The sequence below is a fragment of the Amblyomma maculatum genome, chromosome 9, assembly GCF_055883805.1.
Source record: "Amblyomma maculatum isolate TAMU_Amacu chromosome 9, ASM5588380v1, whole genome shotgun sequence".
Classification (NCBI taxonomy): Eukaryota; Metazoa; Arthropoda; class Arachnida; order Ixodida; family Ixodidae; genus Amblyomma; species Amblyomma maculatum.
This window is the reverse complement of record NC_139352.1, coordinates 31,979,606-31,991,817: the sequence shown is the minus strand read 5'-3', so window position 1 is coordinate 31,991,817 and position 12,212 is coordinate 31,979,606. Positions and strand designations below refer to the sequence as shown.

At 42.5% G+C, this 12,212-nt stretch overlaps 1 protein-coding gene across 1 annotated transcript in view; it reads left to right on the top strand.

The window, feature by feature from the left end:
• LOC146178777 (lysosomal alpha-mannosidase-like) overlaps positions 1-12,212 on the top strand; it is a 48,063-nt gene that overhangs the window by 15,922 nt on the left and 19,929 nt on the right. Inside the window, exons 8-11 of the mRNA XM_084580030.1 lie at positions 446-643; positions 4,002-4,214; positions 9,945-10,053; positions 10,623-10,737. Of these exons, the coding sequence (XP_084436156.1) occupies positions 446-643; positions 4,002-4,214; positions 9,945-10,053; positions 10,623-10,737 (635 nt within the window). The remainder of the gene's footprint in view (positions 1-445; positions 644-4,001; positions 4,215-9,944; positions 10,054-10,622; positions 10,738-12,212) is intronic.

Here is a 12,212-nt window from a genome sequence, read left to right as displayed (position 1 = left end):
TGAGCGAAGCTAACTGCAATTCTGTAATTTTCACAGTAGATGTAAGTGCACAGGAGGCCTTGCCAAAGGCGCATGGTATTGTGTCGAATGTAAAATCTAATGATGCAAAAAAGTCTTAGCTCATTCAGTGCTGTCCAATAGCATCAGTCATGTAACCATCAACTTTTCGACAATGTTACTGCGTTGTTCAAGTAACTGATGTGAATATGGCTAAAAATAATATATGAACAGTATATGCTTGAAGTTCGCACCGGCGGCACGGGTAAATTAATACAGATTTTATTGCTTTCTGGACGATGGGCATGGAGAATAGAGCTTATATTTTACCAATATAAAAGGTACGGCTGCATTTTTACTTTTCTAGATCTCAAAACCATGAATGTTTTGCAGACATTCGTCATAATATCATAGGTGTCGTACTTTATTTTGCGTTTCCGCCTCCCAGACGGTTTCCTTGGTTCCGCACCGGCATGGCATACAGGAGAGCTCGGGAGATGTGCGGCAGTCACTGGTGTTCCAAGCCGATGTAGATCCTTTGGGAGCGAGCTTGTACCACGTCAAGGTGGGACCCGCCCAAGAAAGTCGTAAAAGCCCTGAGAACTTCCTCGACCTTGACGAAGCGGTGAACTTCATTGAAAACGAGGTACTGTGCTTGAGTCTGAAACTATGTATTTTCGGAATATAATCAATGCCTCAACAACTTGCACTTTTCAAAACGTTGCCAGTAAAGCTGGATGGGATTCGGCTTCCTTACAAAAGCGTGGCATATGCAGGCTGTCTCGTTTGACACGAACAATTTCAACTTAGTCGACAGTCTCTCCTTACTTCTGTCTGTATGAAGTCTGTTTTACGACATTCCAAGAGCCCAAGCAGTTCTAATTATGGCCAACTGCGTGCCTCGCGCTCGTTCTAGGAACAGGAGATGATTCCTTATTTCCACATGCAAAATTAACTATTTTGATGTTAAATGCATGACAACAAAACATAACGCAGCGCCGTAGGCCATCTGATGCAAGTTTAAAATAGTAATGGCAATGACGTTCTTTACATTTAGCGAATATATTAGGCGCAAAGTACTTCGAGTGGAATCGTTTACAAAAGGTATAGTTCTCACTATATAGGATGCGATAATCTTATCAAATTCATAGTCATTTCTACTCCCAGAATACTATTCTGGTAAATTATTCTTGCATTGTTAATGCTACGTTGAAGACTATGCAGTAATCGACCACATCTATGTAATATTTATGTTTTGTATCTTTAGGCTAACTACTTTTCGTACACGTGCTCTCATTCCGCATTGCACGTACCCCGTCCCTCATAACTAGACTGGAGGAGGTATCCCTTAGAAGGATGAAGGCTGGGGCTGCTGCAGAGTTGGATGTTAGCCACCTGCTGTGGGCTTATGCAGGGACAAGAGCGTCAAAGACATAGATCCTCCAGGAAGACACAAACACACATACACAAAGGCACATTCACGCGCGCGCTCCTTTTGTATTGTCGGTGCATCCACCGGCCATTGCTTCAACGCCTACACTCACGAACTGGAATCTGCTGATGCTTCGACACTTCTTTTTTTTTCATACCCTACCCTGTCCTTTCTCTCTATTCCTCCCCTCTTTGTTTTCCCTTACCTGTTTTGATACTGTCCCTTTATTTCCGCAGTCCTAGTAGGTGCCTTCGCTGTTAGCGATAATTAATATTAGTGCAAGAAAAATCTTTTTACTACCTATTATCATTATTTTTCAATAAAATAGCCATGCGCTAACAGTGCCAATTTAGGCCAACTGGGGTTGCTTTAATATACACTGAAGTAGGAAGTTACACAGGCTCCTTGCACCCCTCCTCCATCGATATGCGGCTGCAGCGGCTGGTATCTAACGCGAGTCCTAGGGATAAGCGGATTTTGTTATCGCGGGCACGTAATGACACTAATTGTTGCAGCAGTCACGAGGAATGTTTTTATTACGAAAGCATTACTACGCCAGGTCTAACCGCTCGTCGCTGTGTGCCTTATCCGTGGTCCCCGAGCCGGCGCTGCGCCTAACAGACGAAGAAGAAGAAGGAGGAGGAGGATGAAGAAGATGAAGGAAGAGGAAGAAGGAAGAGGAGGAGGAAGAATGAGAGGAGGAAAAACAAGAAGCAGGAGGAGGAGTAAGATTGAGAGGAGGAAAAACAAGGAGGAGGAGAAGGAGGAAGAATGAGCAGGAGGAAACAGGAGGAGGAAGAAGAAGAAAGAGGAAGAAGAAGAACGCTCGGTTACACGCAGCTAATTCTTTCGCTCCATATTTGGTTCAGCAGCGTTGAAACCTGCTAATTTTTTTGTTGCTCCAGGCGTCATTTTCGGCTGCTAAATAAACACTTTACTTAAGCGCTAGTTTGATGAACACAACGTGGCTGGCATAAGATAGCAGCCTGTAGGGCCAGTTGGTGCACGCTACCTTGGATGTAAGGGTTGCTAATGTTTTTTGTTGGCCAGACATATCTGCTTGGGAACGAAGAGGTGTGCGAGTGTGATATGCGTGGGTGTAGAGGGGGAAGTTGCACTTGGATGTCAAAGAGAAAGTTCGAGTTCCGTTGTTTGTATTACAGTTGCCAGTGTGCGTCGGTGTCGTGTTTTTCGCTATGGCATGTCCTCATTGGGACGCTGTTGTGTGTAGTTAGCTATTTTTCGATCTACAACTTTTGGATTAACAGTTCTCATAAGTCAATAACTAAAAATAGCTAATCAGTATTTGCTATTATAATCTTAGTGAAAGAAAAATACTTCAGACTAGCATAGGCGGCTCTTTGCAACTCCTAACTGATTTGACTGTGCTATGGCTCAGCGCAGTATTTTTTTTAAATCCTTGGTTACGTTTAGCTGGGATACCCAGTGTATATATATTTCGCGGAAAGTTTAAGAAATGGTATTCCTTTCGTCAGGGCAGCTTTGGGTGCTTTTTGAGGGCAGCAGGTTATGCGGTCGAGCCCACATTCTCGAGTGGGTTGCGTGGGTGGTTTCACACCTCGTTATTTTTCAAGTCGGTGACCAAAAAAATTTGTGATTGTAAAGTGGCCCTGAGGAAGAGAATATCATTCTTGAAACTGTCGGCTAAATAAACTTTGAAACAAACAGTCGCGTCTGTCGGAGCGTCCTACTTTATTAAGTTAACTTGCCAGTTCACACTACTGGATACATATGTAGATGCTGAAGCATTCCTGGTGTCAACCTCCGAGAACAATATATGATATAGACAGATATTTTCTCGGCATAAGTGGTGCCCTTCCCCATTCTTTATTTAGTGAGGAAGAGGGCAAGGATGCTGCCCGTGCTTTGTATTTTCTTTCAGTGGATGAAATACATAGAGCACTTCTCAATGAGTCGAAACCTTCAGTGTTAATATAAAATCAAATTTGCGCAACCCTACTTTAGATATTTGAGACGGCTTCTGTAGTACACCGGAACAAGTTACTTTAGTCTATTCTTCGCTGTGGAGGTCTGTGCTGATATTTTATGTGCTTTCCAGTGCTTGCTCTTCTAAGCTATGATAGCCTATGCTATGCCTTACCAACACGCCCTTATTATCGCATATCGAACCAGTATTGTATTATTTAAAAATTACATTGCATAATCTCGTCAAAAGTTTCATGTTGATAAAAGGCAAAACGTTTGATGTACATGCTGCATCATAACGTCGTGCAACGCACTACAGTTCTACGCTACAGTGTGCTATATTGTGCTCTCACAGTCCGTACCTTGCTATACTTTCAAGGTGTGCGCTCTCAAGTAAATGCATGAGATCTCACATCGGAATAATTTAGCATTACTCCAAAATCCTAAAATGGCATTCTTCGAGCGCTGTTATGTTACTGTACATAGGTCTATGCAACTACGCATTTTCTAGGCTGGGGATACTATGCTATGACGTTATGTTATGCTTTAACGGCACTGTGTCAAGTAATTTCAGAACAAATGGCCTGATTACATGCTACCGGTTCGGATTGTGGTTTCTTCCTAGAGGTACCACGTTACACTGAACCCGAAGACTGGTCTCCTCTCGTCGGTCCTCCTGCACGGATCTAAGGTGTCGGTGCAGTTGAGGCAGACATTTGCCGCCTACTTGTTCCAGAAGACGTCAATGACAAACACATCTGACCCTGGTCACTACGTTTTCACGGCTACCAGCGAAGCGAAGGACATGGGCGGCGCCGTCACCTACCGCATCATCAAGGTGAGTCGCGCCATATTGGCGCGTTTTGAAGCAAAAAGCTTCACTAGGCTAGTCAACTCCGAGTCTCGTGTGTGCCCCGTCGTTAGAAAAAGCGACAGCTGCGCATGCGCAAACTAAGTGACGTCACATGAGAGGCACAGGTGGTCGGAGCCGCCGCAACCGCCTTCAGCATAGCGCGGCCGGTAGCCACGTCTCACCCACGTGACGCTGTGACGTCACACCTCACGTGACACTAGGGTATGGGCTGGCAGCAGCGACCAGCTTGGGTCTCTCGTTTCACACGGGACGGTTATGTCACAATCAGCCTGCTAGGACCCTGGCATTCACGTTACCCCTATAGGCCAATAAGGCTCGTTCATACGACTTGGTTCAAGCGGGGCTTTATATGTGGGCTGAGGAAAAAGAAAACGAGAAGAAGAATGCTCGGTCACCCGCAGCTAATGCTTTCGCTCAATATTTGGTTCATCAGCGTTGAACCCTTATAATTGTTTCGTATGGGGCGCTTTGATGCGGAATAAACTCAATAAATATACTGTTTTTCAAAAAATCTAAAAGGGATCACTTGCTGCAGCAGCACAGCGGCGGTCGGCTTTTGTTAGTATGCGTTGGGAAATATTCTAGAAGCGCCTTCAATGCGGTTGCGTGTCAAGTCCAAAACCTCTTTTGTAGTTTTGCACCATCGCATGCATTTTAGCTTGGATGTTAAAGTGTTAGTTCTGTAATAGGCACCTCAAAGGCGTTCTACTCGAAGCCACTGCTGAATAATATTGACGAATATTTTAGAGGACTAAACAAAAAAAAAACGTCCTAATGCGTACGATGGACCTGCACCAAAATGGGTGGATTTGTAAATGATCGGCCTGCATTTCCCAGCAACCCTATTTGTTTAGAGAAAGAATGGAAGCCAAAAAAGGACATTCAGAATTTCAAAACATTGCAATTACCATTTTAAATGAACAAAAACGAAAATGAAAACTGTCCAGAAAGGTTTAGAACCACTAACATGCGAAGCCTTTCCATACTGCTGACTACTGAGGCATGTAAATTTTATATCCTTCGTCGTATTTGTTAGACGTATAAAGTTATGCATGCCATTGACGAAATTGCATGTTTTTATGTTCGGCTTATATTTTTCTAAGCGTGTAAACTGCGGTTGTAGCCATGCACTTTCCTGTAAGCTTGTTGAAAATTTTCCTTGCTATCAGTAGGTGTCAGCCAACTACAGAACATCTATTAAGCACAGGTGGTTTGTACAGAGCATTTAAGAATATTCGAAATGTTACTACTCGCTCTTGTTTCACAGTTTCTTAGCGCACTAAATTATGGTTACACAACAACATATCTGGCACGATAACGCATGTCGTGATACATCCTTTATCTTCACGTGCTTCCGCGGAGCACAGACGCAGGTACTTCATTGAAAAAACACACACACACACATTCAAACAAAACACTTGCCACTAAATGAGGTCTCACATAAAATATTTTGCATCACTTTGGGCAGGCAAAGTGCCATATCACACAAAAAAAAGGAGCGGGAGACTCTTGACCAAGCCTCAAATAGATATGAACAGTGAATGGATGTTTTAACGAACTTCAGCTCAGTTGGTTCACATTACGAACAAAAAGCAAGACAAAAAGTAATTTCACCAAAGCAGCTAGGTCCAGTGTTATTTCTCATTCCTTGCGCATTTTTTTACCGTCTGCTGATATGTCCCCTGCTTTGTACTTTGCCAATCGAATACGACATTCACTTCCCTTCATTTTATTTCCTTAAAGACCTCTCTCTGGAGGAATTACATATACAGCTGCAGCGTCACTTATATGTAGCTATTAGTATATATTACGAAGGTCAAGCTTTGTTCAATTTATCATCTACGGTATGTTTCATATTCCTACATAAACTTACTCTCATGCCAGTATTTATGCGCTCCAAGTTTATCTCCGGTGACTGCTAGGGGCGTGTACTGCGCAATCCACTATGCTCAAGTAATAATTGGCTGACTAACATCCGGTGAGAGCCCTACGCTACACCCAAATAAGCTAGTATAAGACTCGAAGTAGTTATGTTCTGTCCGGTATGAGCACTAATTGAGCCCGGTGTAACCTGTCTCAAACCGGAAAGTAGTGGGGTGTCCTCAGCTCATCTCTCCTTACTGAAAATCCCGTATCACGCTAGACCGTCTTTTCTTCCAAGCGTCTCATACCGATGTGGCCTGCCCCGTATGAAGATTAACAGGCTTATACCGGTTCAGAGTTTCAAACCGGCCAGGCTAAACAAGACTGAAGCTGAAACCAGGCAGATCAGGTCCGATTCGACACTAAAACTTGACTAACAGCTCTGCTATGGAGGTGAAAGGCGACAAACCATGCCTGTTTAGGAGCCTAATCTTGTCGGAGTCGCCCAGTTATGGAGATCAAACCGGACAGGCTATGCTTGCTTTGGAACTTAAACCGGAAGGACCGATAGAATATGACGGTCAAAGCGGACAGATCATTTCTGGTTCGAAGCTACAACACGACGGCGGGTTTCGGTGCGGAGGCAAAGCGAGAAAAGCAGTGTCCTGCTGCCAGCTATGTCAGCATGCTATTAGGCATTTAACATATGCAAGAACGTTTGCGTATGTGTACGATATGCCTAGTTTTAGCAAATACCTTAATTCTGTGAGGCTATTGAAGTGTATCCTAGCGACCAGGTGAGTTAATCGCACTGCAGCTCGCTATTTCCCACGAGAGTATGCATTAGTTACAAGATGCAATCGCTGTAGGTCGTCTGGTCCTGTTGAGTACTTTCTTGTCCACACTGAAAAAAATCTTTCACTAGGAAAGTGTCTGGAAGAGAGTAGCACTTTGCTAACATATGCCCGAGCGTAATGTAACTGCAACACATCGCTGACCCTCTAAATATGCACTGGTGACTGCATATTAGACAATATAGTTGAGGTAGTAGCCGTGGCAGAAGCCCCACAAGTATATATATATATATATATATATATATATATATATATATATATATATATATATATATATATATATATATATAACCAAATGTGAGTCTAAGAGGGTCTGAAACCAAATAGCACTAGCGAATTTGGTTATTCTGAATCGTGCCTGCAATATATCGATGAGAATAAAGATACGAGATACTGATGCCGCCTCCTGATAGGAAAAAATATTTTAATGTGCGAAAAAGCACAGGTACGCTAGGCAAGAAAGGTTATGACTATATTGTCCAGCTTTAAACGCAGAGTACTTGGAGCGGTCGGATCGGGCTCTGCATATGATATGGCTCGAGTCTTTGCCTCGGTAGACTTTTTGAACAAATTTTTGTTTTCGATTTCTTAAAAGCAAACATCTGAATTTATAATTGTAAACATGTTTTAAGAGCCTGAGTCCAGTATTTTCCTTCCTGAACCATGGAAGATGACTGATATCGGCCGTTCCTGTATTACAACTCCAATTGTGTTCATGCCATTTCATGCCGTAGAGCAAAGGCGCACCGAATCCTGTAGACATTCATACAGGAAATTCAATTAGGGCTGAAATGGGGACAGTGCAACCTATAAGAGCTCTGAGTAGCACCGGCCTTTCCAATATGAACTGTGTTAATACATTAGATGAATCGTCCTTCCGTCCGTGTGTTTTCTTCGTGGGAACTTGGCTTTTGCACTGTAGTTTTCTTTTTTTCAAGCTCAGCAAGTGTTCTATAATTTGAAGCTGATCGTGATTCTGCTTATCAAGCACAAGAAAAGGAGCTGAAGTGATGGATTGGGCCAGCGTTTTTCTAGACGTCGGTAGACACACGACAAACTATGTCATTTTGCTTCGTCTGATATTTCTCATGGTAATTTTGTTATGTTATTCTCTTCGAAACTTCATATTGTATGCTTTATCGAAAAAGCATATATCAATGAAAATGAGCTTGGCTGCCATGGCAGAACATTTCAGGAGTGCCAGAAAAGTTGCTTCGCGATACGCTTGTAACCGGAAGAAGTATCATAAAATTGTACACTTAAATCTCAGCTAGTGTAGATATAGGCCACAGTATATTGCAGGGCAGTTTGCAAAATGCATACTCTTAAAAATACAAATCAATAACAACATAAATATTATAAAATAATTCTTTATATGTAATGCAAAAGCTTAATTAAGGTCGAAAATGTAAGGAAAATGACATCTGATACCAAGAGCTTAGGTTTATGAGTACCAGCTATGTGTAAAAAAAAATAATCATACTGCCAGAGTTTCAATGTTTTCTCTTCATACCAGCCGATATTAACAAAGAACAATAAATATGTGTATGGCCCGGAAGTTCACACATTTTGGTGGCGTTTCACAATTGCGCCCCTTTTGGACGAATCTGTGGTCGCAAAAAATGCAAGCCCTAGGCAGCAAACAGCCCTCCATGGAATCAATCCAACGATGCAGAGCGCTTGCCATGACATTTCCGTAAATCTCCCTTTCCCCCTTCCCCAATCAATCCTTTTAAAGATGGTGGCATACATCATTCGCTTTGTGCACTCACTGCGGCGCGAAGATATCTTCAATGTTCCTCGAATTATCCTAGGTTTATGCAAGTTGCTTCCATTTACTCCCTGCAAACTTGATAGCCTCGTCCGCCAATCAAATTCTCTGCCACACTCTGCTACACTTGCCTCAACTTGGAATCCAGTCGCTTGTCGTAAACTACTGTCATCTTGCCTTCTCCTTATCTGTCCTGCCCATGGCCATCTCATCACTTCACTTCACTTTATTCATCCTTTTGATGTTGATTACAGTATACTACTGACTTCTCAGAAGTAATTCTCGCTGATCGAAGTGGTTCATGGTTCAATGAATAAGCTATTAAGTTCCCCTAATCAAAGGAAATGTTATAACAAGGGAGCCTTTTGCGTCTGTGGCGTCCATCTAACCTTTTCCGCCTGGCTTGTCTATGAAAACAAAGTTTGTTTAATCAACCAGTTATTAGCAATCGTTCTTTGACCTAATCTAGATTGTTCCCATCATTTAGATTAGCACTTATCACTCCATTTCTATAGCATTGTTCGTTATCCTGAGTTTCAGAATGACCCTGCCCGAAATTCAGTTTTCTACCTCGTCGCTTTTTTCTTCACTTTTTCGCTTTCTTATGTCCACAGCAAACATGTTTTGAGAGCTTTGTCTGCATTTGGCCAAAGAACATTTTGTCTTTATATTGCAATACTTTTCAGTGACCCCTCTCCTCTGTCATTTGATGTCATAAGGATAAATAAGTGAATCTAAGTCAGACCCTTTAGTTAGCCTCTATATTTCAGCCCCAGCGGCCTCTTCAAAATTCGACGCTTTGCAGCTTTGCAACAATTTGTGTAAGGACATTTACCTTAGAATACAAATTCCCTGAAACGAAAATGGATTTTGGTTAAGGATATTTAATAAAGCAGCGCATAATGTTTTATGTCGAGACCTCACATAGGAGCCGGGGCTGAAAGTGAGGTAAGATAGACACCTAAAGTTAATCTGTTATTTAGTCTATATGGAAGGAAAGGCACTGCATGTGACTTTATTTCGCTCACAGAGTTCTGGCTTTAGTTTCGGCGGACGCACTTTGGCTTCACATTTTGGCGACAAAACAGAGCCTATTAATGCTTTCGCATTATTAGTGACTCGGCACTACGCGCGATCTGTCAGAATAGTTGCTTTTACCATAACTGGCATTTTGGACCGCAGTGTAAACCCGGCTCTCTTCAACAGGGGCATCTTGTGCAAGAGATCCATCAGATCTTCAACAACTACGTTTCTCAAGCTATAACGCTACACAGCGACAGTCCCTTCATCGAGTTCACCTGGACTGTCGGACCACTCACAGAACTGTAAGGCTAAACGTTCACGGCAGCAAGTGTCCGCTGCGTATTGTGCTCGAAACAATACTTATGAAGAAATTTTATTAAGGTGTAACGTACTGTGTGGGAATGAATAATAGGCTGCTTTTACTGAAGACAGGACTTATATAAAGTAGAAAAGGCCTAAACATATATATGGCTGCTCTTGCTTTCAACAGCTGAGCAATTGCCGCAGGTGCAATTAACTCCAGTGAAAATAAAACGGCAGCTTCCTTAAGTCCATCCGTGTTAGCTCTGCCCGCCCAATTTTTCAACACAGGAGTACTTGTTTATGTACAGCTGAAGTTGAAAGAAACGGTTTATAGTGCGGCAAATTCTCAAAAGAGAACTTTGCTAAGATCTGTAAAGATTCATTATCAGGTCAATAAAATATTGCTCAATGTCCCACTTTCACTGCATGATGATGGCGAAGTTTGGATTTCTCTGTGTTTCAAATAACCACAAGATGTCTTGTGTATCAGTTTAGTATTGCTGTCCTCTTTATCTTCCCTAAATTTATTTCTTTTGGTTTTGTTCTCATCTAGGATGGCGGAGCCCTCCAGGCGGGACTTTACGGGCTGCGACGTGATCAGCAAGTTTCACAGCGACTTACGCAACGAAGGATTCTACACGGACAGTAACGGCTGGAGGAACATGCACAGGACGTGAGTTATGACCATGGGTCGGGTTGTAGCAATATTCCAGCTTGACTGCTACAGCTAGAGCTGCGTCTTCAACATTCGATGCAGTTATACGCTCTTTGTCCCTCGGCCAAGCCTTCTTATTGAACGCTTCGCGGAGGCTAAAAATGCTTAGGAAGGTATGGTTGTGAGCCGAAGGAGCCGGTCTCAGTACGGGGCTCAGCAAACATGTTTCGATGGGGTCAATGTGCAGGACGTCGAAGCCCATTATTGAACTCCAAGTATTCACTTCAGCCCGCGCACTCCAATAAGGCTTCCGTCATATTGCGGTTGTCTCTTCTGGCCCCGAAACCTCCCACAAGAGATAGCGGAGTGCTTCTAACATAGGTATAGAGTGCGAATTCATATCGATTTATCTTCTCACTGATGCTTTGTCTAGTTAGGACATACTACACCATTTTTGTAAGTCGTTTTTGACAATGTCATCTTTCTTGCGGCATGCAGCACCATATTGCTAACCCGTGTTGATTTGTTGATTGACTGATCTTCATGACGTCATCAATATTTAGTTACAATATATTATGCCACTTCGCATGCTATCTTCATCACGTAACTTGATCATGACATCATCAATTTCTAATTGCGGCAAACTACACCACCTTCGCAAGGCCTATCTGTTCACATGGTCTAATGGTGTCATTAATTTCTAGTTACAACGTACCACACTATTTTTGCATGTCTTTTTAGTCGCGTGATTTCAATGACGTCAGATTCTTGTTACGACCTTCTATTTTATTTTCCAAGTCATCTTGGTAACGTTTCTTGATGACACCATAAATTTCTAGCTATGCATACTGCACCACCATACTTCAATATTTTGTCATATGGCCTAATGACTTCATCAATTTCTAGCTCCAAAACAAGAAAAAAGTTTGTATGTCATGTTTCATCGTAGGACTGAATGGCATAACCAGTTTTTAGTTACGACTTGGTACTCCACTTTGTAACTCATACGCATGACACTCATATAATAGTCGTTACGTACGGCGTAGCTCAGGTGTCGAGCGAGAAGTCTCAAAGATGAAACGCTCTTCTTTTTTTTTTTACAGGAATTTGTCATTCACATAGAGATTTCTGGGCGCCCTGGGGCTGTACAATCTGAGTGTCCGTTAAAAAAGCCGCAGATGGTCGAAATTTTCGGAGTCGTCCACTCAGGCGTCTCTCATAATTTGAGTAGCTTTAGAAAAGCGGAGCATCCACACAAATCCTCAATAGGCACCCGCACGAAGCGGACATAAATATATTAGAATACTTTACTAGGCTCTGAACCTCCTGTGTAGTACTTTAGCACCTAAAAAACTATTGCATCATATCAAAAAAGAGACGCATTGTAAAAATGCCGTGGAGCAAGTTGAGTGCGTGGCCTCAAAATAGATTCGTCGCCTTATAGATATTGTATGCGGGCACCCCTATTCGTACAACCTTTATCGTCATCGGGT